At 51.9% G+C, this 27,422-nt stretch overlaps 9 protein-coding genes across 9 annotated transcripts; 5 read left to right on the top strand and 4 right to left on the bottom strand.

Moving 5' to 3' along the window:
* Positions 1-171: 171 nt before the first annotated feature.
* On the top strand, positions 172-1,981 carry TRIVIDRAFT_28321 (uncharacterized protein; the record flags this gene model as incomplete). The annotated part of the gene is made up of 5 exons (XM_014101321.1): positions 172-554; positions 758-1,059; positions 1,150-1,276; positions 1,369-1,510; positions 1,586-1,981. The coding sequence occupies 5 exons, from the start codon at positions 172-174 to the stop codon at positions 1,979-1,981; spliced, it is 1,350 nt and encodes a 449-aa protein (XP_013956796.1).
* Positions 1,982-2,316: 335 nt separating this feature from the next.
* TRIVIDRAFT_216066 (uncharacterized protein) lies at positions 2,317-4,217 on the bottom strand (the record flags this gene model as incomplete). Its single annotated transcript, XM_014101320.1, has 3 exons — positions 2,317-3,258; positions 3,426-3,631; positions 3,698-4,217. 2 exons carry the CDS (start codon positions 3,508-3,510, stop codon positions 2,495-2,497), a joined length of 849 nt encoding a protein of 282 aa, XP_013956795.1.
* Positions 4,218-4,591: 374 nt separating this feature from the next.
* On the bottom strand, positions 4,592-6,381 carry TRIVIDRAFT_28006 (photolyase; the record flags this gene model as incomplete). The annotated part of the gene is made up of 2 exons (XM_014101319.1): positions 4,592-5,756; positions 5,828-6,381. Coding segments are annotated over 2 exons (1,719 nt in total), but the record flags the coding sequence as incomplete, so codon positions are not given.
* Positions 6,382-7,896: 1,515 nt separating this feature from the next.
* On the top strand, positions 7,897-9,069 carry TRIVIDRAFT_60573 (uncharacterized protein; the record flags this gene model as incomplete). The annotated part of the gene is made up of 6 exons (XM_014101922.1): positions 7,897-7,917; positions 8,083-8,112; positions 8,390-8,462; positions 8,520-8,578; positions 8,644-8,954; positions 9,003-9,069. The coding sequence occupies 6 exons, from the start codon at positions 7,897-7,899 to the stop codon at positions 9,067-9,069; spliced, it is 561 nt and encodes a 186-aa protein (XP_013957397.1).
* Positions 9,070-9,432: 363 nt separating this feature from the next.
* On the bottom strand, positions 9,433-10,328 carry TRIVIDRAFT_216064 (uncharacterized protein; the record flags this gene model as incomplete). Its single annotated transcript, XM_014101318.1, has 2 exons — positions 9,433-9,611; positions 9,755-10,328. 2 exons carry the CDS (start codon positions 9,956-9,958, stop codon positions 9,498-9,500), a joined length of 318 nt encoding a protein of 105 aa, XP_013956793.1.
* A 3,490-nt stretch (positions 10,329-13,818) lies between these two features.
* TRIVIDRAFT_81669 (uncharacterized protein) lies at positions 13,819-15,953 on the top strand (the record flags this gene model as incomplete). The annotated part of the gene is made up of 3 exons (XM_014101317.1): positions 13,819-14,157; positions 14,381-15,158; positions 15,222-15,953. 3 exons carry the CDS (start codon positions 13,885-13,887, stop codon positions 15,836-15,838), a joined length of 1,668 nt encoding a protein of 555 aa, XP_013956792.1.
* Positions 15,954-16,641: 688 nt separating this feature from the next.
* On the top strand, positions 16,642-17,889 carry TRIVIDRAFT_71281 (uncharacterized protein; the record flags this gene model as incomplete). Its single annotated transcript, XM_014101316.1, has 2 exons — positions 16,642-16,860; positions 16,940-17,889. The coding sequence occupies 2 exons, from the start codon at positions 16,807-16,809 to the stop codon at positions 17,675-17,677; spliced, it is 792 nt and encodes a 263-aa protein (XP_013956791.1).
* A 348-nt stretch (positions 17,890-18,237) lies between these two features.
* TRIVIDRAFT_29209 (uncharacterized protein) lies at positions 18,238-19,255 on the top strand (the record flags this gene model as incomplete). The annotated part of the gene is made up of 5 exons (XM_014101315.1): positions 18,238-18,466; positions 18,527-18,704; positions 18,771-18,816; positions 18,877-18,982; positions 19,074-19,255. The coding sequence occupies 5 exons, from the start codon at positions 18,238-18,240 to the stop codon at positions 19,253-19,255; spliced, it is 741 nt and encodes a 246-aa protein (XP_013956790.1).
* A 3,168-nt stretch (positions 19,256-22,423) lies between these two features.
* Positions 22,424-24,352, bottom strand: TRIVIDRAFT_191312 (uncharacterized protein; the record flags this gene model as incomplete). Its single annotated transcript, XM_014101314.1, has 7 exons — positions 22,424-22,660; positions 22,731-22,902; positions 22,970-23,181; positions 23,270-23,668; positions 23,723-24,009; positions 24,085-24,142; positions 24,215-24,352. The coding sequence occupies 7 exons, from the start codon at positions 24,350-24,352 to the stop codon at positions 22,424-22,426; spliced, it is 1,503 nt and encodes a 500-aa protein (XP_013956789.1).
* Between the last annotated feature and the right edge of the window lie 3,070 nt (positions 24,353-27,422).

The following is a 27,422-nucleotide window of genomic DNA, read 5'->3' as shown; positions in this document are numbered from 1 at the left end:
TTTGCTGGGCTGTCATGGTCTTATCAATCTCACTAATACTACTGTATAAAAGAATCGGCGTTGCCCCGGAACAGAGAAAGAAAGAGAAGGAGAAAAAAAGTGAAAAAATGAAGCGGTAAAATCAAACAAAAGACGAAAGAAAAGACAGAAAAGACAGGACAAGAAAAAACAATGGAGGAATCATCATCTCTCCTTGTCCGAGTTCTCTCCGAACTGGGCCTCGTCTCCCTCTATCACAGCAAGCCCGACGTCAAGCTCCTCTGCCTTCAGCGATTCGTCCGCCTCTTCGCCTATGGCGCCTCCACGCTCGTCCTCGTGCTGTACCTCCAGTCTCTGGGCATCTCCAAGACCCGGACCGGCCTGTTCATGACGCTGACGCTGGTCGGCGATGTCTGCATCAGCTTCTGCCTCACGCTGGTGGCCGACGGGCTGGGGAGGAAGGCGATTCTGGCCCTGGGCGCCCTCATGATGGTGGGCAGCGGCATCACCTTTGCCGTGAGCGACAACTACTGGGTCTTGCTGGCGGCCGCCATCTTTGGCGTCATTAGTCCGAGGTATGTGAAATGAAATAAATGCATCCTGTGCTGTTTGTACTTGTGCATTCGCTGCCCCCCCCCCTCCCATGCAACGCTATCGGCTGCCAATGCATGCAGCTTCATGTACATGTACAGCAGCCTAATCAGTGTTTTTTCCTTTCTTTTTTCTTTTTTTGTGGAGGGGGAGTATCGGCGTTAACCAGGCCGCATCTGATTTCTAGTGGTAACGAGATTGGTCCGTTCCGAGCCATCGAGGAGAGCGTTGTTGCCCACCTCACGGAGCCGGCCTCGAGAAGCGACATCTATGCATGGTACAGCCTGCTTGGCACGGCTGGGACAGCCTTTGGTCTCATGATTGGCGGATGGGTGGTGCAGTATGTTTCCACCATTCTTCACTGGGAGCTGGTTGAAGCCTATCGCTTCATTTTCTATGGGTATGCTGCTGCCGGCTTGGTCAAGCTGTCGCTAGCTCTCCTCTTGAGCAGCGCGGTCGAGGCCGATGAGAAGCCTTCTCCCGCCAAGGGTGCAACCAAATCCGATGGAGCGAGCAGCAGCAGTAGCGAGACATCGCCTCTCTTGGGCGGTGGGAACGAGAGCTCGCAAGCAGAGGAAGAGGAGCAAAAGACCCGCAGCCGATTTGGGGCTCTTCTTCCTGATATCAGCAAGGAAGGCTACGCTATCATGACGAGCCTGTGCATCTTCTTCGCCCTGGACGCGTTCGCCTCTGGGCTGGCTTCCATGTAAGCTTTTCTCCCCCTCCCTCCGTCCCTCTACACAGACACCTACATACAACCCCGGTTCACAGAAACTAATCAGAGGCGAATACATGTAGGTCCTGGGTGACGTATTTCTTCCGCTGGCGCTATGGCATTGCAGAGGGCAAGCTCGGCTCCATCTTCTTTGTGACAAGTATCACTTCGGCGCTCTCGATGCTTGTAGCCTCCTCCCTGGCCAAGCGATTTGGCAACATCAAGGTACGTACATTTCATTTCCTTTCTAAAGCTACTCCCACCGCATTTTCAGCTAACTAACTTACTCGCGCCAATTAGACCATGGTCTTTACGCATCTGCCGTCCTCCATCTTCCTCTCCCTCATTCCCGTCTTCCCCGACGTGCGTCTCTCCCTGCTTTTCCTGTGGCTGCGCGCCTCCAGCCAGAGCATGGATGTCGCACCCCGCGCCGCCTTCCTAGCCGCCGTCATCAAGCCAAGCGAGCGCACCGCCATCATGGGCGTTATCAATGTGGTCAAGACAACCGGCGCCAGCTTGGGCCCTTTCTTGACTGGTACGTTGGCTGACCACGGCCTGTTTTGGGTCGCCTTTGTCACAGCAGGGTGTCTCAAGGCGAGTTACGATCTGGGCATGCTTGCAGTCTTTCAGAATCACGAGAGGCATGCGGCTGAACGAGAGAGGCGGAGCGTGGAGGCGAGTGCCGCTTCTGCGTAAGGGGGAGAGGGGGGGTGTGATTACGCAATTTTCTTTTTCTTTTTCTCTACGCAACATCACATGTTTGACTGAGACAAGCGGGTTGGAAGCACACATTATACTGACCACCTGAATTACACTTCGCTGCTGCCTCCCAAGATATCACTACCGACCTGGTATTCCAATCTCCAGCCAAAGACAGTTGCATACCGCCATTTAACGACCTTTCGCATAAACTAAACACTACATCACGAGCAAGCAAAAACAGAAAAGAGAAGACAAAATAGAAACAATTGAAACAACAGTAGCATCTTAGGCCGAATAGAGAGAGAGAGAGAGAGAGAGAGAGAGAGAGAGAGAGGAGAAGAGGTGATTGTACTATAGACTAGATAGGTACTCTGTAGCGAGTGTCTGTAATGATTCATGTCTAATAATACTTTGTGCAAACCTTTGCAAACCGAGACCGACCGAAAGAAATACTCAAAGAAACCATATCCTGCCCACTTTGCAAACAATCTGTGTAAGCCCAGCTAACTAGAAAACACCATCGTGAGCCTCCCCAGTCACTTCAATACTTCCATCTTGAGCCTCCCCAGTCACTTCATCGTTTCCATCCTGAGCCTCGCCAGTCACTTCTTCATCGTCTTCCTCCTGAACCTTTTCAGTTTCCTCAACAATTGCATCCTCAACCAACACAGCTACTTCACCTTTTTCATCTTGAGCCTCCAGAGTCGTATTCCTCTCTTCGCCCTTGCCACCCTTCTTGCCACGCCTACCACGCCTGCCGCGTCTGCCGCGTCTGTTCCGTTTGCCTTGTCTGCCCTGAGCAGACTCGGCGTCCTGAGTCGCAACATTAGTAGCTCCCGCCTCCTCAGATTGACCAGCTTGATTAGAAGAACCGTAGTCATCAGAAGTCTGAGCCGTACCTCGACGACGACGAGTTCTGCGAAGAAGCTGAGGAGGGTCAGGAGGAAAAGCAGGATTAGGAGGAGTTGGGGGTAAACTGTCCAGAAAACGAAGTATCATGCCATGCCGGAGCACTTCTTCAGGCTCGGGAGGGCCAATGTACCAAGCATTGACGGTCGGGTCCGAGGTGCGCCACTGATAATAATCTTGCAGCACTTGAATGTATGCTGATGCGTCCATCAGCTGAAAGGCGCCCGGGGGGGTAAAGGTGGCTGGTCCAAAGAGGGGTTGAACGGGAGGACCAGGTGGTACATTGTAGGGGGTTTGAGAACCGTAACGAGAAGATATGTCCGCTTCGCCGGCTAGAGAGGACGGCTCTGGAATTCTAGGGGCTTGAGGATGGTTAAACACCTGCGGAGTCTGGGGAGGAGTAAATGGGGTATATTGCATTGCTCGAGGAGCTCTGGGGGCCATTTGAGGGACCTGAGCTGGCCAAGAATCTGCACGGTACGCTCGAGGAGCGGTAGGAGCATTGATAGGAGCTTGATAGGGTTGGTACCTGTAGTCTGCATTGGGGGGTCCTCTGGGAGAGTTCTGAGGAGTCTGGTATGGGTGGTATTCCGCCCGGGGCGCCCTTTGGGCATTTTGAGGAGGAGCTCGAGCCGGCTCAAATCCAAGATGAGGAGTTTGAGGAGCTTGAGGAGCTTGAGGAACTTGAGGAGCTCGAGATGGTTGAATAGTTGCGATGGGGGCGGGTAAAGGAGCCTGAGACCGGTGAACACAAGCGCGAGGGACGATGGGGGCATTGGGGGGTGCTTGAGATGGCCGAACCTGTGCACGAGGGGCTCTGGGAGCGTCTCGAGGGGCCTGGGGAGACTGGAAATCCGCTCGTGAGGCGTCTGGGGCGTTTCCAGGTGCCTGAGAAGAAGAAGGCGGAGAATCTGCACGAGGGGCACGAGGGGCGTTTGGAGGCGCCTGATGATGAGCACAAGATGTCCCAGAATCGGCGCGAGGCGCTCGAGGAGCACTTGGAGGTGCCTGACTGGCGTCGCGCAACTCTTGAGCAGCGTAAAGACGAGCAGGCTCAGCAAGGCTTTGGGTCCTTCGAGGAGTTTGAAGGACTGGAGTCACCTGAAGAATTGTAGGGGCTTCGGTAGAAACACTTGTTGTCCTCGGGGCGGGGGCTGCATTATGAGCAGGATGACGAACGACGCTACCGTTTATCTGCATGCCCTGTATCTGCATGCCCTGTTGAAGAGGCGTCTGTCCTCGTGATTGATTCATTCTGTTTTCCTCTAGAAGAACCGTCAAGTTGAACACGTAGCGATAAAACCAAGTAAGTGTATATTGAATGGCTCCGAGAGTTCGGACAATTTGTGGATACGGTGCAAGATAATATTGTGGGTTAGGTCCTTCGGTGCCTGGGACAGTAAACCAAAAGTACGATGGGGGAGGAGGTGGAAGCCCCGGAGGCGTTGGCGGATAAAGCTGTGGATTCTGTGTCGGATCAACGACCGGCTGGGCCTGGATCTGTGGCGGAACAAAGTCTGGCTGGGCCTGGATCTGTGCCGAAACAAAGACCGACTGGGCCTGAATCTGTACCGGAACAAAGACCGGCTGGACCTGGAGAAGCCTGGGATATGGTCCTCGAATCACGACCCCTTGAGGCTCAAGAACAAAGATGCTAGGGTGCAGCGTCTCAGTCTTCAGCTGGCTTGAAGGACCAAGATTGAGAGTATCAGACGATACCGGGTTGGTGACCATGACATGCCCTGGCAGGCCGAACCGCAGCAACAGCTCCGAAGAGGTAGTGCCTACTTGGAAAAGGTTCGATAGCCTGGTGAGGCGCCGCAACTCTGGCATCCACTTTCGGACGAAGGAACCATTGGGGTCAAGTTCGAAGGCTTCATGGACAGGAGAGACGACCGCCTCGCGGCCGCTGAGGTCAGGACCAATCCCGGCATAGTGTTGCCACGTATACCATTGGAGGGAAGTGTCGTGATCATAGGACAGGGAAGCCACCCACTCCGCACCCATTTGCCAGTCGATGCCTGCAAACTTGGCGAGGAAGTTGACAATGAGCTTGTGCGAGCGAGTGCCCACATGCCCAGTGAAGATGAGTTGCCTCATGATTGCGTCAACGAGGCCATAGCCCGTGGCTCCTACTTGGAACTGCACCATGACCCCGTCGATGTAGAGAGTGGAAGGCTGTTGGTCAGGCCTGGCTTTCGCGGGGTTGGGCGACTTCCACACGATGTTGGTGTTTCGCCCTGGCCCAGAGCCATTGATGTCATACAGGTCGGGGCCATGCTTTTTGGAGCTCACCAGGAGAAAGTCCCTGCGAAGTAGCTCAGCTCGGAGTGCCTTTGTTCCGGGAGTCACGCCCTCATTGTAGCCGTCAGTCTCTTCGTAATCGGGCTCGGTACCATTCTCCAGCTTCAAAAGCTCTTCGTGGATCTGCCGAGCTGTAATGCATCCAAAGGACAGGTAGCCCGCAAGCCTGAGGCATTCTTGACTGTCCTCCAGGTCGTTCGATTCATGGAACCGCGTTGCAATGCCCTGCTTGATTACGTAGCGCAGCTGCGCAACAGCACGTGTTTCTCCGCCCACACAGCGGGTCAGGGGCATCGCACCATTCAAGTCGAGCCCATTGAAGAAGGAAAAGTCGAGTCGCACAGGGTCGACCAACTTTTGGATGAGTCCCACCAGTGTATTGGGAATCTCGAATGGGCCTGACTGGGGGGGAATGGGCACATGGTTCGGGAAAGGGGGCAACCAGGTAGGTTCCTGAAGAGAAGCGCCACCGCCATCAATCAAAGGGTCAACTTGGCTCTCAAAGGCGGAGAACTCATCAGGCACATTGTCCATGAGGCTCATAGGGGTATCCTTTCTATTTTCACGATTCAATGGTTAGCAAGCTGACAGCACACACAGGGCAATTCTCGCATTGGATCAACTTACAGGTTGACGAGCGGCTTGCGATCATCGAATGAGACATAGCGGATCCCGAGGTAAGTGCAAGTGGCAAACACCTCTCGCTCCTCTCTAAGCTCATCCACAGAATATCCCTTGGCAATATACACCTCGGAAACCTGAGGGCCGTATTTCAGTCTGGAATAATGAGAGTTAATGCTCTCCAAGACTTCGGGGAAACTTCCGACTCGGATAATCAGCCCCATCCCAAACTCTTCGAGACTCTCTTTCATATCCCACACCGACTCTGCGAGGAATCTGACACGGTGGAGACCAGTTCTCCAGGCGTGAGAATTCTCCGAAAGTGCTGGAGGGTACGGAGATGCCTCTCCAGCCTTGAGGAGGCCAGAGGTTTCAACCTGGTCGGGAGGCAGGACATATACTACCAAAAGGTGGGTAGGGGTGTATTTGATGACTCCGGGGATGTCAACGGACAGGTGGTGAAGAATGGGATTGTTGGCAAGTCTAAGATCTCGCCTCACAAAGAGAACGCCGATACTTTCCTCAGACGCCGTTTCCTCGGACGCCGTTTCATCAGACATCGTTTCATCAGACGTCATCTCATCAGACGTCATTTCGTCAGACGTCATTTCATCAGACATCCGTTCATCGGACATCACTTCATCGGACATCACTCCATCGGACATCACTTCATCAGACATTCTTTCATCAGACATCCTTGCAAAGAGATACAAGAGCTGACAAGGTGTGACAAGGTGTGCCAAGTGTGCGGAGGGTGTACAAGATCGGAAGCTTGTTTAACGGACGGTCTCTGCGATCAGCTGGGAGTCAGCATCTGCCATAAGGCTAGTCGAAGATGGGGAGATGCAATGATTGGAGTCTACTCAAGCCAGGGCCAGCAGATGCTCCTTTACCTGATTGAAGGCGGGCCACAGTACGCAAAATACACCTTGCGGGGACGCAGACAGCGGCGAGCACGGCAGCTAAGAAGGATGGCTAACGAGATAGCGAGCGATTAGCAACTAACCAGATGGGGAATTTGGACAGAAGAGAATAAGAAGGACGAAATACTTGGTGTTTAGCAGGTTGAATACGAACAAAAAAAAAAATTCAGTGACAACGCCAAAGCAGTATGGTCTAGCGTGATGAGAAAAGGAACAGAATTCACGAAAAGCAGCTGCGTCTCATTTATATCCTCCCAGAAAGCCACCAGAGCCTCAACATCTCAGTTCAATCAACATGTTTGCTCTCACGTCAAGCGAGAGGTGATGATCGTCCTGTTTAGCTACTAGCAGGGTATACGCTGCTGTGTACCGAGAGATGTGTCCGAGCGCCAGATGTACATACAGCATTACATGGAGCATGATGCGCGAACCAGTGCCAGCCGGCCACTACAGGAGGAGACTCTTTGGCTCCCCCCCTCCCTTTCTCTGCCTTTTTGTTTTCCCCTGTGGACTAGTGGAAGCTAAGCTGCTCCGGGGGACTCGCGCTCTGCTGCCGGACACATGTCCAAGCGAATCTAGTACGCCCTTGACAGCATGGTAAATGAACAGCGCAGGGGGCACAGCCAACTAGAGCACCGGAAAACGCGATAGCGCGTGTCTGTCAGCCGTGATGCGGCTGAAATGGCTGCCTTGGCTGCGTACCTGTATGGCCACGATCACGCCAACTTGGACGCTACAAGAACTGCGGGCAAGACAGCATGAGATTGGGCCAGGTGGGGGGAAGGGCTTGGCATCTTTTCGCCTCTGTCTAGCGCCTCACTACATCCACCCCTGGGAAGGAGAAAACTACGAACAAAGGTACAAGTGTGAGTGCCTTGACCACTTGGATGCCGGCCCAGAGCTCGGCTGCAGATGGAGGAGTGGAGGAGGTTTGTGATGAGTTGGGGAGGAGGTGCAGCCATTGAGACTCTAGACCTTTTACTCCTCACTCCTCACATGCAAATGGCCGTCACACCTCCTTTTTCCCCTCTCACCAAACAGTTTGCTGCAGCTGAGCAAAACACTGGGCATGACGGCGATTCCGGGCTTAGGCAGTTTCATACTTTTGTCACATGGCAAGGTTTGCTGATATGAGGCGGGATTGAGAGAAAAATGAGAGCGAGGTACAAGCAGGTACGTACCTTGTACGATCTCCAGAACCCCATGAGGGAAATCTAGATCGAGAGGCGCCAATTGGTGGTGAGGCCCGGGAAATGGGAAGAGTGGGTCGAGATGTCTTAGGATCCAGACATTGAGGCTTGCGTTAGCCTGGAGGGGCTTTTTTAGTACTATATGTAGTTTGAGCACATGTTTATGCTGGGTGTGTGTGTGTGTGTGTGTGTGTGTGTGTGTGTGTGTGTGTGTGTGTGTGTGTGTGTGTGTGTGTGTGTGTGTGTGTGTTGGGTATAAAAAATAATGCATTGTGGAATATATCAGGTGCAGATGCGTCTATTTGTGTGCTTGATATATTCGTTTTTTTTTTAGGGCGTTAATACTCGCTTAATCGTTTACAACGCCCATAAGTTATAGATGGCTCAAAAATTCATTATAAGGCATAACTATAAACTATACTCCGTAATTCCCACTACTACTAACTTATTAGTAGGCGTACTGGGCTCTATCTCTCGGGAGGACGGGCCGTCAGCCCACTTCGTGGATCTGCTCTATACTAGTACCAGGTACGCGTTAGCCGCCCACTTACTTCTAGCGCCATTGCCTTAAAGTTGTGTTTCTAGGGCGTCAAGGCGTCTATCGGATGATCAGACTCGTCGCATTCGGGCTGCGTAGCTTCGTTGTAAGTGGCACGGAATTCTTACAAGCATGAATTAGTAGTAACACCGTAGTGATAATAAGCTACAGGTACTTGGTGCATTTACTAAATTTATCCCCCCGTTGTGCGGCCCAGAGATTGGTGGGCAAGGCAATGGGCAGTCGGCCTCTCCGGTTACATCGATAGAGCGTCTGCTGCAAAATTCACAAAGTACGGAGTACATGTACATGTATCTTCCAGGTCTCTTACCCACCACAGGTCGGGCTCAGGTCCATGCCATCTCTGCAAATATTGTATGGCACAGCTTCTCCCTCTTGCTGACCGCCCAGCGAGCTGGTACCTGCCAGACACCCGCTGCTCCCATGCCTGGCCTGTGCCAGTACGAGTACGGCCACCCGCTGTAAGCCACCTGCTAGTAGGTACCTACTAGACCTATAGGCATCAATAGCTCCAGCGCAATCACGCCTGAAGCAAACTCACTACCTGCGCCTCGCCGTCATCGTGGAGGCAGCTGAAACCTCCCTTGCCGCTGTGTCTCGCCGACTGGGTACATGTACTGGGCTCGTATGCACGTACCAGCACTGGTGCCCGACAATAGAAGCGAGGGGGGTCTCTAACTGGTTCTGTGCTTCTAACGCACACGCCCTGCTGCGAGAGAACTGCTGCTGCGGAGGGCGAGAACAACTTTCATGCAACCTGGCACATGTACTTGGTGCATGTACTCGTACAGTAGCTGTAGCCTAAGGCACTGAACCTCTCTGCAGGGAACAGCTCACATCGCGCCTTTCTTCCTCGCGGTGAGACAAAAATGCCACTCCCCCACCTTTCCGTTCCACCACATCGCCCAGACTGCGGCCTCAGTCAGTCACCACACCAGAACCTCCTAATGAATGATTCACAACTTTTTTTCTTTCTTTTTTCCTTTTTTTGAACAAAAAAAGGCTCAATGTTTTGATTTTGTTCTATTATTGGAGAGGAGGTGTGGCAAAGCCTTAGAGACGGGAGCTGCAAACAAAGAGGGGAAACGCGGCTGGCCGGCCATACCAGTGCGGGTAAGCATTGCGGCCTTCCCTCCATCAACTTCAGCCCCGGCTTCACATACCTACTAACCTATGCACATATACCTGTCCTTACTGCAGCTAGTAAGTCTACTAATGCCCAGGCCTGTATGCCCGGTCTCGTTCTTATCTACCGTTAGAGTAAAGCTTTGTTTTCTCGCTCGATTCTCATGGAGCAATATCCGAGGATCAGATAATCGACTTCCGGCCCTCGACCAGGCTCTGCCACCCCCTTGTTCCTCGACGCAATGACACGCCAGAGCCTGACGCACCAAGCTGCCCGGCAGGGGATAGAGAGCCGTGCCAGCAGATACGAAAGGCCGGCTCTCTTCCTGTGCAGCAGCATGGCTGATGTCGCCCAATAACCACTTCAGAGAGCCGTGGTTTGCTTCTCCACCCGTGTTTCAAGCCATGATCCTCCTCCTCACCGAGTCTCGGCTTGCATCTCCATGACCAGAGAGAGGCCTGGTCTGTGTGGGCCGGCACGGAAAGATACAGGTAATTGGTCTCCTAAATCAGCCTCACTTTGCTCAATAGGATGGCTCCAGGATTGAACAGCTTTGGGTCGGTCTCGGCCGATGCTGCCGGCATTACCATCTAGGCGTACTAGGGAGGAGAGCGACAAGTCGGCTTCTTCTAGTGCCCTATTTTTGCAAGCATCCGGAGACAAGTCTCCATATTGGGGCTAGAGTACGAAGTGCCCAATTATGAGACTGGTTTAACGCCCCGTGGTTCTCCTACGCCTGTAGTCGAGAATCATACGATTGAGAAAGACGTACTCCCAGACATGACCCCCCCATGTCTCCCAGGCTGTGTGGCACGGCCATGAAAGGACCCTTTGCAGCTTTACCCCGTGCGGTTGGTGCTACCTGAGGACAAGATCTTCGTGTATTCTTGCTTGATTCATCGCCAGCCACAACTGCAAACTCCTCGTGACTGAGCGCCAGGGATCGAGGTTCCGCTTTGCATTACGCCATAGGCCGTCTCATGGGATTGCTTTACGGATAGACTCGGTTGTCTATTCTGCTGGAGCTGTCTATGAGCCACGGTGTTGTTGTCTGCCCACTGAGTGGTTGCAGGCTCTGTAAAGGTGTAAAGGTAGGTACTACGCCTTGGTCATGACAAAGATGATTGGCAGACTCTTGGTTCTGTCCTTTCAAGAAAGTCTACATGCCTCATACTTGTTACTTCCAGTTTGTTCATTATACAGAGATGGAAGATACAGCACGAGTAAGTCTCGTCCCAAACAAACAGAATGGCTATTCACGGCTACTAGACAGCTGCTCATACCCAGCTGTTTCTCGCATCAGCCAACTTGGAGACTAACCACGCATGTCTACACTAGTTTCATCAGAGCAAACTGGAAAGCTGCATATGCGATAATGGACCAATCTCTCCCTACCTAACAGCTAATGACAACGCATAATGCAACCGAGAGTGGCCAATCTTGCCTCGCCAGGTACTCGGCCGCCTTGAAATCGGGGGCTGCTGCCGTCCGCACTGGCCACCTTTTTGCCGTCACGCGCCTCCATGTTTGACTCTTGGGCCAAATCAAGTGAGACTTGCTTTATCTCTCCTACTCTTTTGTCAAGTTTAGCATGGTTGCCTTACCAAAGAGCGCAGAGTACCCCGTACTGCCTACTGGTATACAAAACGAAGAGCTTACAAAAATGACCTATCCAGTGTTCTAGCGATCCACACATCCAACTCGGATGCTTCCGCGACCTTATCAGACAGACGTCTAGCTAGCCAGCCGCCCGAACCTGGTCCTTGAAACCAGTCAACCCTTTTGCAGCAGTGTCTACCAGCTAACATTGGCGCCACAGACTATTTCACTTTGAGCAGCGGGTCGGAGACTTCTTCCAATGTGACTGGGTACCCACGCGTGCATTGCCGCTCGTACGCGGGCATGTCCATATCATTCAGAGACAACAAGAGACTCAGGTCCATGGGTTATTGAGTCATGATCAGGCCAGGTCGGCGATCACCCACGCAGACGCCCCATCTATGGCACTTACTGACAGGCACTTGGTAGATTTGCGTTTTGTTGGGCTAGCCATTATCGATGTGCCTGCTCTCCGGTTTCTCTACCACCCCCAGCTCATGGTAGTTTGGTCGGAGGTCAGTCCGATGTACACCCCGGCGATTTCTGTCCACAAGCGGACACTGAGCTTGAGCCATGAGAAGGGGGCTGGGGCTGGCCACGACAGAGGCATTTGGTTTGGCATCTCGATTCAAACAATCGATGAACAGGCAGCAGTATTGGCTGTCGTCATCTCACATCCCTCCCTTTCAAGCATACTAGGATGTAAATAATCAAAGGGAGGCGAGTGACGGCGCTATCATGAGCCACGATCAAGCACCAACAGGGTGTATCGTTTTTCTGGCATGACGCTTTTAACGTAAATTTCCAGGAGACAATGGCTGATTGCTAGTTAGAATCGGAAAAAGAAAAACACCCATCACTGGGAAGCTGGACGGACACGGGAAAGCATTGCCGGGAGTAGGGGGTTAGATTTGGCTCCTGTCACAAAGTTTTGACAGACCGGGGGTCCTGCTCTTGGGGTGGTGAGGGCTGAAATTGATGTCTTTTGCCCAGGGACCTCGCATTCTGCCTGAGGAGCATGTCTTGACGCTATGTTTGTCAACTAGCGGCTATGCGTTCCATCCTTGTCCATCTTTAATAGAAGTCAGCCCAAGGTCACCGACTCTGCTGGTTCCCAACTGTTTTTCACTTCTCACCATACTTGATTTCACATCCAACTTGGAACTTCCTTTCCACCATCACAACCATCATCACAACCATCATCATGTGCTACTATACTGTCGCGGCGGTTGTTTATGATAACTGCCTACCTGTTCCGCCTCATCTGATCAAGTGCGTAGTGTTTCAGAGATGTATAAGCGAGCATAAGCCCGATCCCGTCTGCCAGAATCCAAAGATGTATCTTTCGCCGCAAATCATGCCGAAGAAACGAAAAGAGGGCCAATGCACCATCTGCCCGATGCACATGCTTTCTATTCAAACGCCCATCCTGCCGGGGCCGCCTATGTGAAGCGAGGATACCGTACAGAATGAGAAATACGGAGCATGTTGTAAGTCATCTTGTCTGCGCCTAGGTGTCGTACCAAAATGGCTAACCGGTCGCACGAACAGAATACATGTACCGACCTATACAATACTGTCCGTCCACCATGGGAGATGGGGTGAGCCATCTGGTGGAGGAAGTTGAAACAATGGATAAATGTAGTATGGGTTTTGCTTGCTCGGCGCTTTGGAATACTGCCTGCGGAGATGATCACGAAGATTGATGGGATTACTATGGACGGTTTGATGCAAGGGCACTCTGCTGTTACTGGTTTATTGTAGTGCTTGCTATGAGAAATTGATCATCTGCCATTTCAACTGTTTTTTGCAACTCTATATCTCTTTTTGCTCTATTCAGCATCTCTTCAATTACATGTAGTCTTGACTCGAGTAAACGAGAATGAATCGTGTTGAGCAGAGCGTTTAGAGGATCTACAGGGCTCTAGGGTAGGACCTTGCTTGAAAAATGGACGAAGAGAATCATGCCGAGGCAGAGTTGGCGACAACGAGTACCTATTGTTAATTGGGGTGATAAAGAAATCAACAGTTGAACCGGATCGATATACGGAAGTAGTCAACCCCAAATAGTTGTATTACAGCTGGTGGGACAAGAATGTCGTGATCTTGTAGGGACACAACACCGGTTGCGGGAGGCGACAGCACATGCCAGAAACCACTCAAATACTCGAAGCTGCATACTTCGTATGTTCGTATTCGGCCACCGGCTCCATTTGCAGCGTCTCCGAAGCCCGGTACGACGTGATAGTAGCCGAGCTTCACCTGCTCCGTCGCCCGGAGCGTCGCTCGCCATGACCGAGGTGAAAGAGGCCGGCGACGCTCCGGCTCCGGGGCTCCCACAAGCGTGAGAGAGGGGCCCCAAGATTTCAAGATGCCACTAAACCACCATCACCAGCTGCTAGATCGGCTTGGTTTAGCCGAGGATGGTGCGGACGGCATTTGACGGCTGAGTGAGAGGCCAGCAGTTAAAATTGGCGGAGTCCGCCAGGGGTGCAAGCTCGGCTCATGGAGAGTTGGAACGCCTTCACAAAGCGGCTGGAAGCTTTTTTTCTCTCTCCCCTTCCTCCTTCTCTTTCTCCCATCATTCTTTCTGGGTCTTGTTGAACGGGATAAAGTAGCCAATCCGTCGGCACCAGACACAAGCTCTGTCCTCCTCTGGCCTCAACATGTCCGCCATCTCCCGCAGCCTCAGATCAGCATCCAAGCTGCGAGTCCAGTCGCGAGCCGCAAGTGGTCTCTGCTCGGCCTCCATCGGCGCCAGTCGCTTTGCTTCCTCCGGCTTTGCTGTGACTTCGGCCCCCGCCTCGCGCAGCAACTTCTCGACTTCAATCCCCAAGCTTTCTGGAGCGCCCATCATGACTTCCTCTCGCGAGTACGATCCTGAGATCAAGGACATTGCCGACTATGTCGCCAACAAGACAATTGACTCTGAGCTAGCTGTAAGTTTGTTGCCCCTCCTGCGAGCTTTGCCGGGCCTGTCGGGGTGCCCCTCATTTTCAAACACGAAAAAAACAATGGCCGTTTTTGTCTCAAGCCCCGCCATCATCATCAATTGGGTTCTCCCAAGGTGGCTACAGGAGAATCAAAAGCTGGCGAGAGCGAGAGGAGAAGAGAGGGAGAAAATACAGACCTTGTTTCAGCTTCTAACCGCCATTTCCATAGTTTGACACCGCTCGATGGATTCTCCTCGACACCCTCGGCTGCGGTCTTGAGGGCCTCCGCTTCAAGGAGTGCGCCAAGCTGCTGGGCCCGATTGTCCCTGGCACCGTCGTGCCCAATGGCACAAAGGTTCCTGGCACGCCCTTTGTGCTGGATCCCGTCAACGGAGCCTTCAACATTGGCGCCATGATCCGATGGCTCGACTTCAACGACTGCTGGCTGGCTGCTGAATGGGGTCACCCCTCTGACAACCTGGGCGCCATCCTGGCCGTTGCTGACTGGATCAACCGTACCAACAAGGCCGGCGGCAACCTGGCTGGCGGCAAGATCTTCACCATCCGAGACGTGCTCGAGGGCATGATCAAGGCCCACGAGATTCAGGGCTGCCTGGCCCTGCTCAACTCGTACAACAAGGTCGGTCTCGACCACGTTGTCCTGGTCAAGGTCGCCTCCACCGCTGTTGTCTCCAAGATGCTGGGCCTCAGCGAGAAGCAGATTGCCGATGCCGTCACCCAGGCCTGGGTTGACGGCCAGAGCCTGCGAACCTACCGCCACAGCCCCAACACCATGTCCCGCAAGTCTTGGGCTGCTGGTGATGCCTGCCAGCGCGCCGTCAACCTGGCTCTCAAGGTCATGAAGGGCGAGTCTGGTATCCCCACCGTTCTGTCTGCTCCCACCTGGGGCTTCTACGATGTCCTGTTCAAGGGCAAGAAGTTCGAGTTCCAGCGCCCCTACGGCAGCTACGTCATGGAGAACGTCCTCTTCAAGGTCTCCTACCCTGGTGAGTTGCGATGACGCTCCATTGCAGAAGCGTTTTTCAAAAGACTAACAAGTTCAAAACTAGCCGAATTCCACTCCCAGACTGCCGTCGAGGCCTCTGAGAAGATCCACCACCAGCTCAAGGCCATGGGCAAGTCCGCCGCCGACATCAAGGCCGTCACCTGCCGAACCCACGAGGCCTGCATCCGCATCATCGACAAGCAGTTCAAGCCCATGGACAACTTTGCCGACCGTGACCACTGCATTCAGTACATGGCCTCTGTCATGCTCGTCTTCGGCCGTCTCGAGGCTACTGACTACGTTGACGGCTCTGAGGCTGCTACTTCCGAGCTGGTTGAGTCTCTGCGCAAGAAGATTAAGTGTGTTGAGGACCCCCAGTACACCCAGGACTACCATGACCCTGCCCTGCGCACCATCTCCAACGCCCTGACCGTTGAGCTCAACGACGGCACCATCCTTGACGAGGTCGCTGTTGAGGCTCCTCTGGGCCACCGTCTCCGTCGCGAGGAGGCCAAGCCCGTCATCCTGGCCAAGTACAAGCGCCACCTGACTCCTCACTTCTCCGAGGCTACCGTCAAGGAGCTTGTTGAGCTCAGCCAGGACAGCAAGAAGCTTGAGGCCATGACCGTGGATGAGTACGTCGACAAGTACGCTGTCAAGGAGAGCAAGTTTGTTGTTTAAATTGGGGATGCGCAAAAGTAGAAGAAAACTCTGATGTACCTAAACTTATGATGAAGGTCAGATAGACCAAACAAAAGTACCAAAATAATAATGAAGAAAAAAAATGAGTATAAACAAACTTGAATAATCAATATTCTCGCGTGACTCTGTGGCCTGTGCCTTCAATCCAGATGATTCCATAATGCTGTTTAACATGTACTGACTGGTACTGATACTGGAGGTGAGAATCCTGGTGGCGCTGGGTTGCCTCCAGACAGTGGCGAATTCAGGGCCAACCACACCACCTCGCCTATAAATCTCCCCAAATGCAGCGATCTACTGAGCCACGCAAGCGGTAACACGGGCCGATTTACTGGGGCTCCAGTACTGTACCTTTTCGGTACGAGTTGAGCATCTCTGGCTCGATGTTGAACAAGTACATGTAATTGAAATAATGGCTACCTGCGGCTGGGGATTCTGATAGTTTTTCTTCTTTGGCTCTGTTTATCATCTATTCATTTGGACATTTATTCGTTCATTTGATTTTTTTTTCATTCCATGTAATGCCAATATTTACGTCCCCCTTTCTGTCGTCATTCCAGCTACTGTGGCTTCGTTCTTTCGGCCAGTCTCCAGACCCCGAAATGCCAATCCGGCAACCCCTCGAATCCGCTCCGCGTAATTCGCAGCAGCACAGCCACTACCAGCACTCCATTCTGCTGCCATGACAGCCATTGTTCCCACCTATTCTTTAGCACTCATAGGATCGTTCCACCCCCTGCAGTTCTTACATCCTGCATCTACCGCAGTCCTTCCTGGAGTACCGGCGCTCGAAGCAACATTTTCCTTCTTTCGAGCGCTTAGTCCTTTGTTTTTAATTGAGGACTCAGATTCAAAGAGCTCCAGGCTGTTACTTAATCAAAAACAAGCACGCCAGAGCGACTTTGATCTTCAAGCCTTATTCCGCGCATTCCTCCGCCACCAATATCATGGACCGCCAGACCATCATGGAGACCAACCGGTCTCTTCGAACTATTAAGAACGTGAGCACTACCTCTATGATGGGAAACATTCCCCCCTTCTCACTTACTTGAGCTGAATAACACGACTGACGTTGAACAGGAGCTCGAGAGCCTCCTCGAAAAAGGCGTCATCGACGAAGCCGCTTTCGACACCATCCACTCCGCTCTGCCAGCCGAAACTCCTCTTCGCGGAGCTGCTCCCGGAGCCGCTCGTTCTGCGAACCAAACTCCTGCTCAGCCGGCAGCAGCTGTGACGCCTCCTGTTCAGGCTCCTGTTCAGGCCTTTCAGAATCTCCACGTCAACGGAACCTCCCCCGCGCCGCCCTCATATGACGATACTCCCGCTCCCAACGTCCCCACGCGCTCTCCAGCTGGGAAGCCCGTCTTGGCGCATGCAAGAGCCCTATACCGCTATGATGCCAGTGATGCTCGTGACCTGAGCCTGGAAAAGGACGATAAGATCGAGGTATACGAGTACATGAACCAGGACTGGTGGATGGGCCGCAACCACCGCACTGGCATGGAGGGCATCTTCCCCCAGAACTATGTCTTTGTCGAGCAGGAGCAGAAGGCTCCTATGCCCGCTCCCGTGGCCTACCCTCCGCAACCGCAATACGGATACCCGGTCCAGCAGGGACCTCCGGCGCAGCAAAACCCTTACAATGCCAGTGTCCCGCCCATGGCGATAGCTGAGGGCGGCCAGCCGTCGCAGCAGCAAAACGGAGAAGGCAGCAAGGTTGGCGAGTACGGAAAGAAGTTTGGCAAGAAGCTTGGTAACGCGGCCATCTTCGGTGCTGGTGCGTCGATTGGTAGCAACATCGTCAACAGCATCTTCTAAGAGCACTTGCGCGGTCTTCTTCTGCCTGCATTTCTCTGGCTCTGTTTTATTTTTTTGAACTTTCAAGTATGGCGTTTTGGCATGGATTTGAGGCACTACGTGTCGCTTTCGAAATGAGTGGAATTATTCATCTTTAACTACAAGGAGAGAATGTCAACGAGCTGATCCTTTGATCTTCGAAGATATTAATTGACATTGATAAACATGAAAATATGAATTTGAGACCAATGATTTCGCATGAATGATTTTGTGAACGGATTCACTTGCCCATGTAGCAGAATGCATGTAAGATGTAATCGCTCAGGGCCCTTTTGAGACTCGTATGATAATGTTTTAAATCCATCTCGTGTGACGGATTGCAGCGATTGTCGACACTCTCGGTGAGATACAGTGTCGCACTGTATTCAATCAAGGGCCCCGCTAACAAACTTGCCATCGACTGAGAATTTGACACACTGTGCGGTGCGTCCGGCAAAATTCTCACCTTGGTCAAGTTCCACTATCGTCTCAAAAAAAATTGCTGCTCTCAATCACATCAATCTCAATCACAACCAGACAAAATGTCAAATTCAAAGAAACGAGCCGCGGAAGAGGCGGCTCCGGCCAAAAAGGCCAAAAAGAGAAAGTCCAAACACGCCGTCGACGATGAGAGCCTCAACACTGAGCTTGGCCTCAACACGCTCTTCTCCAAGATGGATGGCCAGCTTCTGGCCGACTATCTTGCACAGAAGCTAGCGAGATTCGGGGCTGATCTGAGTCCCGTGGAGCTTTCGGATCTGGCCATATCAGGTATTCCAACATGTCTTGGCTGGTTCATCTTCCATCAATGCTAACATGAGATTGTTGAAGCACCTTCAATCACAGACACCACTTCATGGGAGGAAACCAGGTCGCTGGAAAAGCTACCAGAGTTTCTCGAGAAATTCTCAGAGCATCCAGAGAGCTTGGCGAGGGCGCAAAAGAAGAATGGCATGCCCCATACTATTATTGTTGCTGGTGCAGGTTTGAGAGCTGCAGATCTTACCAGGTACATAACCTCCGGCACCCATCTCTCACTGAATGAATGGACCGCTTACTGACATGTACAATGTAGAGCTGTACGAAAATTCTCAGGCAAGGATAATCTGGTCGCGAAGCTGGTGAGTTGCAGCCATTTGATCATTCTCTACATACTTTTCGTGCTCACATGGTTGTCACAGTTTGCAAAACACATGAAGGTCGAGGAGCAAGTCGCCCTACTGCAGAACAAGAAGATTGGCATTGGTGTCGGCACGCCAGCACGTTTGATGGAGCTCATCGACAATGGTAAGTACCTAGCTGCCTGCCATTTTGATTTCCACAGCAACCACAGTAGAAAGAAACACAATTGGGCATGTTCAAGGCTGACCAGTGGCAGGTTCATTGTCGTTGGACAAGCTGCAGCGCCTGGTCGTTGATGCCTCGCACATTGACCAGAAGAAGAGGGGCGTCATGGACATGAAAGACACCATGATGCCGCTTGCGCGATTCCTTGCGCGGAAGGAGTTCAAGGATCGATATGGCGACGAGAAGAAGCCATTGGCATTGCTGTTCTATTAATGAGGCTGTCGAGCATTGGAACTGGACGACTTTGCTGGTCTCGGCTCCACGCAGCTCACATCTACTTTGCATCACGGACAGCGACGACGACGACGGGTCTTTTCTTCCCCGCTGCTCCCCTTTTTTATTCACAGTTGTAATGGAGTTTTACTTTGGTAGATCTAGACGAATGGACATGCGCGCGTTATTGATGGTACCACTGACGATGTATTCCATGTTGTTTTATTTGTGTGAACCTTGAGGGAGTGTCTGTTCCTTCCTTTCTCTTCTGTATGCCTTCCTCCAAATTCTTCCCAGTTGCGTCATCCAAATACGTCAAGCGAGGCTCTTTCCCTGCAATTCCTCCTCCGGCAGGCGACTGTCCATCGTCTCTCTTTTATTCTCCTCCCCTCTTTTCTCTTCCTTTGTTTTTCCTCCTCTTCACCATCTTCCATTCATTCAACACCAGAGCATCACCAACGCACTCTTTTTTTGGAACGCATCTTCACGCCCTTTTTTGGAACTCTTTTGGTGACTATCGTTAATCGCGACAATCCATTCTTCACACGCACAAACACACTTTCGCTTTGATTCACTCGCTGCCAATATGCGTGCTGATTCCGCCGCGGCTGTCTTGGCTGCTTGCCTCTCTGTTGGCCTCTGCGACGTCAACAACGCGGCACCACGTGAGTGACACCGCAACCTGTGCTTCCTCCTTTTGATCCTGGGATTTTACTGACCAGCTCCTCCAGGATGTGCTGTCAACTGTGCCTCGAACATCAGAAACGACAAGGGAGCACTTGGCCTCGAGGTCATTTGTGGAAACAAGCTCATGACAAACGTCAGTCACCCTCGATCTGGTCGCCTGCACTTGGTCTTCGGTGGTACTAACAACTTGATTATCACAGTCTCTCTTCCAATGTCTCATCGGCTCGTGTCCGCAGGATGAATATGGCCCGGCAGTGGCGCACGTTGTCCTCGCATGCTCCAGGCTGGGCATGAACATTGGACCACTGCATCCCATTGAGGTCCAGCACGCCAATTTGGAGAAGCCTCAATATCTCCCCACCCCATCGATTCCCCCTGCGTATGGCACGCCTGGTGGTGCATCTCAACCTGATTCTGACCATCTGACTTTGTCCTTTGACATCTCCATTGACTTGAAGTGCAATTCCGGATCTGATGGTCTTGTCACTGTCTCTCTCCCTCACCCTTCTCCTTCTACGCCCGTCACTTCTCCTGCACCACAGTCTTCAGTTCCCACTCCCGACGCTGGTGAGGATGAGGGTGAAGGTGAGAGTGAGAACGGCACTGGTGAGAACGACACTGGTGAGAATGGCACTGGTGAGAACGGCACTGGTGAGAACGGCAGCGGTGAGAGCGGCAATGCCACTCCATCTTCCTCGGCCAAACAAACCCAGACAACTGCTCATCATACTGCTACATCTTCATGCCCTCCAGACTCTGCATCCTCAAACGTTCATGGTCCTGATGATGGACAAGCTCCTTCACAGTCAACTGGCCCCGGTGAGCACGGTGGCCCTGCGGCAACATCTACGCCCTCAGCATCTCCAGGTGGAGGCACTCCTTCATCCCCAGCCTCTACGTCTCCATGCTCTACTGTTTCTCAAGACACTGGCGGTCTAGATCCCCATGACCCCAACCAGTCTGGCGATTCAAGCAGCTCCGCTGGTAAACCTTCTCATCAAACCGGTGGTGGTGACGAACCTCAGGCTTCAGCAGCCTCCAGTGCTGTCTTGCCCGCACCTGTTTCCCCAACCTCAACTTCCGTATCAAGGACTTGTTCGGCATCAGATGATACTGAGATGTCAGCCGAACCAACCCCAGGTTCTCAAGTGTCCAAAACCGCGGAACCCGCAACTGCGGCTCAACCATCTTCTCTGCCTTCTCCCTCTGCCCCTCCTGCTGCTACCAGCTTGACAAAATCGGTACCCGCATCTACCATCCATCCTGTGCCACCATCTCCGCCTTCATCAGCCGGACCAGCAGAGCCATCCGGCGCCAATCCCCCAGAATACTCACATGCAGGAGCTAGTGAGTCATCTTCGGGTAAAGGTCCTTCTGGAGAACATTCTTCCACCAAAAGCCCTTCTGGAGAGCAATCTTCTACCAAACGCCCTTCTGGAGAGCAGTCTTCTACCAATGGCCCTTCTAGTGAACCGTCTTCTACCAATGGCCCTTCTGGTGAACAATCTTCTACCAAAGTCTCTGCCCATGAGACGAGCCCACCTGAATCGAGCGCAGAGCCGGTTCCGCAGGAAGGTCACAGCTCTGGAGTGCAGGCTCCAGAATACGGGCCAGGCAGCTTAACATCGCCAGCACACACTAGCCAAACAGATGCTCTGGCTGTAGAAACAGCAGAAGGCAAACCCACTGGCAAGACAGCTGAGCCTTCAGAAACCACTCTTTGGCCAACTGCCAAAAGCAATCGGACCACAAGCACAACACGTCCAGCAGGACATGGTGGACCATCAACCACCACATGCGAATCTGGTGACAAGGAAACAGTCACTCCAGATGCTCAGCAGGATGAATCCATGGGTTCAGTCATGGTCAAAATCATTCGCCCTGGTGAGTTCAGTGCTGAGACAATGCTCATGACTGTCTGGCAACCGGCCGCATCAGCTGCAGCGACGTCTACAGACTCAATCAGCAACGCCCAATTGACCATGGGTGGCAACGAGGTGGCGGAATCAATGGTTGACTCCGGCCACGATGTTGAAACAAGCAACTTTCAGACACAAAGCATATTTGTCTTGCCGAGGCCCTCCGGAGCAAGTTTTTCTGTACCATCCAACGACGCGGCAGCCGAAACATCACTTCCTCACGTCGCACTAGTCAACAGTGTTTCGAAGCCAACACCTCACCTTTGCATCATTGCTCTGCTCATTATCCTTGTCGGCGGGATATTGATGGGCTGATATCATCACGCTGAAGAGGAGTTCGTGGAGAGTGGATAATTACTTGTAGGAGCCACCATCTTATTTTTGTTGTTTATTGCAGGTGTATTGAAACAATGTGGCCATTATCATGTCTGTTAGTTCTTCATTTAGAGTCCCATGCACGGCAGATACGCCGAATTAGTCGTGGCAGAAATACAATGTCGTTTTATTACCCGTCTATCTCCCAATTGCAACACAAGGAAGGACAGCGACTTGTGGCTAAATCTCAAAACATGTAACGGAACGTGATGGCCCTATCTCCCAAAGCTGACAACTCCTCTGGCGTAAAGTTCGCTGCCTCTCCATCAGCCAGCTTTTGGGCACGCTTCTTGTTGATGGTGTTGTAGGTGAAGATCAAGACACAGCTGGCGATGATTCCCAGGCAGATAAAGCCCAGTTCCAAGCCATGTCCCAGGATAAATCGAGGGCTATCAGCCTGACGGTAAAAGTTGGATGCCATAGCCTAGAAAGGTGGTGTGTCAGCAACGAGGACACTGTCCAGGAATGGGACGTAAAGATTGGTGTCAACTTACGCCTCCAAGATTTCCAACTCCAATTTGAATGGCCATTCCAGCGCTGCGCTTGTAACTCCCAGACAAGTTATTACACAACCATGTGATGACACCAGGGAACGCAGGATAAATGGCACACGCTGCAATGAATATGCCGCCATAAACCGCGTGCGGGTTAGTTGAAGCGATACAACTGGACCAAATCATTAGCTTGTTGTGCTGTTCCAAGAGTTGAGGGAGGTCATGTGTCTGTAACATACATGGAGAAGCCCACTATCATCATCAACAAGAAGCCAATGATAAAGGGACTGCGCCTCCCAACTCTGTCAGAGAAATAGGCGCTAACGACAGCTAGGACGGCAGCGGTAACGTAGATGGGCACTGTCATTAATTGCGCGGTACTCGATGTGTACTTGAGAGACTTGATGATGGTGGGAAGAAAGAGGGAGATGCCGTATAGGGGACAAACAATCTAAGTTTCCCAGTGGAAATATCAGCATCACTGGCAACAAGATGGAAGATGGTGACCTTGTAATTGGAGAGCATGGGGGAAGACTTACACTCCAGTAGACGAGAATGTTGACCCAGACTTGCCAGTCGGTAAACGCCTCGCGAACATACTTCCATTCGAATTCCTCAGCTTGTGCCACTTCAGCTTGTTCAACTTGGCCTTGGTATTTCAGACGATGGACAACAAATGCGCGCTCTTCCTCTGTAAGGAACTTGGCAGTTTCCGGGAAGTCGTGAAGGAAAAAGAAGGCCAGGACTGCGACAAGCACAGTTGCGATTCCTTCGAGGATGAAGATCCAGCGCCATCCCGCAAGACCACCAACGCCGTCCATTTTGCCAATGCCAAAGGCCAAGATGCCACTAAATGCTCCGGCGACGGAGGCGGCGGAGAAAAAGAGTGCTTGGCGAAGCTGGATTTCCTCACGACAGTACCACATTGTCAGATAGTACTATTCGTGTTAGTCAAAATACGTCGTTAGAGTTTTACGCGAGGTAAAACTTACCGCTACACCAGGAAATAGGCCAGCTTCTGTCACTCCTAGGAACAAACGAGCCACAAGTAGACCGCGGAAGCTCTGGACAATACCCATGAGTGTCATCACAACACCCCAGCAGACCATGATCAATGGCAACCAGCGGCTAGGACGCAGCTTTTTCAACAGTAGGTTGCTAGGAACCTCGAATGCTGCATAAGTAAAGAAGAAGACGGTGAGACACCAGTTGTATTGGCCCGGCGACATGTTGAGGTCTTCCTGAAGACCCTCGATTTTGGCATTGCCAATATTCCCGCCTTGTCGCAGTCAGCTGGGCGATCTTGTCTATGTGTCTTGCAATGATTGATCAAGTTTATGGGCGATCAACTTACGGTCGAGAAACGAAAGGAGATATAGGGCCGAAAGCATTGGGAGTAGTCGGATATCCATCTATACCAGTATTAGTATTAGGAGGGTCGAGGCAACTGGCGATTCCTGGTTCAATAATAGGAAGTAACGTACCTTGCGCAGAATCTTCTTTTCATCAAGATCGACAAAGGATCCGATCGCAGCATCAGAGCCCGTGCCGAGGTTGCCTGCTGCTACATCTTGAATCTTCTCAACCTCTGCCTTCTCAGAGGTAGCGTTTCCGACCTCCATTGCGCGTCGTACTTCAACGTGTAACACTGAGGGCAACGAATGCTACAGGATCTTGGCAGGAACGTGGTGAACAGATCAGAGGGTTGGAGAAGAGAGAAAGAAAAATGGAAAAGAAGGGTGGTCAATGGCAGGGTTACATCCGAGGGAAGAGGCGTCTTGTCTCAGATGAGGGGGACGACAGATGATAAATGGACAGTGTACTACCTACATGTACTTGAAGAACCCGCCGTCCAAGGGCCCATGCTTTGGGAGTTGACTTGTTCCCTGTTGCTGCCGCCGTTGTTCTCTGCCAAGTCTGCCAGTAATACTATACTCACAAAACTAAGAGCGGCTGGGGAGCCTGTGATTCTGGGGCGACCCACGAGGGTGCATTCGCTCATCATTCTGCTCCACCAGATGGGTTAGCAACAGACTGGGCACGCGGACAAACCCTGGCAGTTGGCCTCGGGATTTACATGGACTCACAGCATCCGAAGATCACTGGCGTCAAGCTTGTTGTCTCTTCGGTGGAGCGGCACTCTTCTATGGCGCCATGTGAAGCGGGAAACTGATCAATCGGGAATGGTAAGGCCAGTAGACGCTGTCGATCAAGTCCCGAAGTCTGGGGCTGAAGCTACTGGAGAGTGTCTGACTGCACAAGTCCTGCCCTTGAATCAGTACTCCACAGACAAGACAAAAAAGGATGGTTGCTGACTGACTCGCATATACGGCACCCAATGGAGGGATATCGAATTGATGCGTAAAAACCCGACGGGATCACAAAAGGCCTATGACAAGATTACATGTATGCAGATTGGGTTGGGGATTGAAGCAACCTTGCGATCATCTCCACACGAAAGATTCGGAACCAGGGCTTCTACAGGGCACTCAGAGGTTCTAGGCTGCCCTAAACACCGCCTAATTCGCTAACTCAGGGCCGTCGATTGGCTTTCGCCACCCCTGTAACTTGCGGGGTAGCGGCCTAAGAAAAATCCGTGGGGTAAGAACGCCCCGTCATGCCTCGCTAGATTGCTGCTGACCATGGCAAGTCGACTCCGACTCCTGCCCCCAAGGAAAGGAGACCGCCGTTTCCCCGCACGGGCGAGTGGCAGGAACAAGAGGAAAAATTGCTGATTTTGGTGGCATGACGCTGAAAGCTCGGCGTTCGGCCAATGAGTGGCGGCGGCTTATCTCTGACGGAGGCGCGGATTCTCTCCGAGACGCTCTTGCCCAGACATGAATTGAGCACATGGAAGCAAGTGCGAGAACTATGAGGTAATACCAAATGCAAAGCAAATAGTACCTATTACTTGGCAGTACGGAGTAGTTGAGACACCCTTTGTACAGCAGAATGAGACGCCAATGGAGTCGAAATGGACTATCAAGAGTCTTTGGAGGAAATATGACTTGGACGAGCCTTTGCGGTGGCATCCAAGCAATTTGCAGGCATGCCGTAGACTGGTAGATGTTGACATAACGAAATAAATCCGGTGCAGGTGAATCGTTGTCGTCTTTCTGAGATGGAAATACCTCGGTATCAAGGTCAACACTGAATACCTGGTACCTCAACATTCAACATTGTTCTGTTCTTGCCTCTGGAAAAAATAAGGAAGCGGGTGGCGTTGACGCGGTGTCACAAGAAGCGAGCTAGCGACCAATGAATACGTAGCGCATTCATTTTCCACAGCAGGGGCCGAGGAGCGTCCGCCTTTTTACTGTAAAGCTTCTTTCCACACACTAATCTTGGTTGTGGGACTGTGGCTACTATACTCGTACTAGGCATGTACCTATCTTGCAGTGTGTGCTTCCTACGGGTCATCATCAGCAGTATGTCCCGTTTCGGAGCATGCCGGAGAGTTTCGCTCATTTTGGATGAAAATGAAGCTTCATGTATGAATTTTTGGTTGATGGCATGCTGCGGTTTTCATCCAATGCCTTTATATCATCGACGTCTCGTCGAGGTTTGCTGTGTGAAAGGGTGAAAGTGTTTCCGTCACAGACCGTTCCAGGAGAATGAAAGACGCATTCAGCAGCCATGATTTCAGCCATTATCCTCACACCATGAACCCCATAGTACGGCCTATCATATAACCGGCCAAACAATCCCTCAAGTTGTACTCCGTAGATAACCATAGTATTAATAGCCTGTGAGGCAGAAGTTAAAGCTCCAGCGATTCATGGTTTGAACAGGCCCCGCTAGAAGCTCCGAACGATGTCCACGGCCAAAGGGGCCGTATCATGTCCATCTTTCCCCAAACCTTCTGTGAGAGAGTATTAATTGCTAACTTAAACTACTTACGCACAGTGCACTCAAATAATTGGCTTGTATTTATCCGACAAATGCTACTCACATTGACGGGCGATCACAGAACTCGCGCTTCCTGAGATGCTAGAAGCCTGCAAGAAACTCAAGGAGGTACGATGTAGGAGAGCATGCTTCTCACACCTGTCACCTGTCATCTTGTATTCTGACCAAGAGTAACAGATTCCTTCTATCCACACCAGCTTTCTCTTGGATTCGGACCATTGGTGTCGACAACGCAGAGACGATGGTCGCACCGCCGTGCCTGTCGATGACAGGACACTCCACATACATGACGGATTGAACAATTTCCGGCGGGAACTCGGGCGCTGATGGAGAAATGAAGAGCGAGACGGCAGACTGGGCATTCAAAATTTTACTGTATGGAGCTGACAGCCAGCGGCAGCCCTTGCCGGTCAGTGAGTATAACAGCATCTTGTGAGAATATGACGCGACCGTCCAATGCTAACATTTCAACAGACAAGGTTTTTTTCGAGCATATTGTGCAGACTGCTTGAGAAAGTATGCAGAGCTTGAGGCTTTCGGTATACCGATGTCTTGTCGAGAGCGCTCACGCCCGCTTCTCAGTGCTTCACGCGTCTAGCATATGGTGGCTGACGTTAGCTCGGTGTCAAAACACTTCAGCTGAAGCACCTAAACTGATACCATGTGATTTCGTGAAATATGTCCATCTTCAAAGGGGTACGCCACAGAGATTACTTTATTTGATTAAGGTTAGTAGGGCGGCTGACTGCTTTTGAAACTCAAAGCGCGCGGCATCCCGCCTTC

This window comes from Trichoderma virens (assembly GCF_000170995.1).
Source record: "Trichoderma virens Gv29-8 chromosome Unknown TRIVIscaffold_6, whole genome shotgun sequence".
NCBI lineage: Eukaryota > Fungi > Ascomycota > Sordariomycetes > Hypocreales > Hypocreaceae > Trichoderma > Trichoderma virens.
The sequence above is the reverse complement of the archived record's forward strand: the minus strand, read 5'-3'. Positions and strand labels throughout refer to the sequence as shown.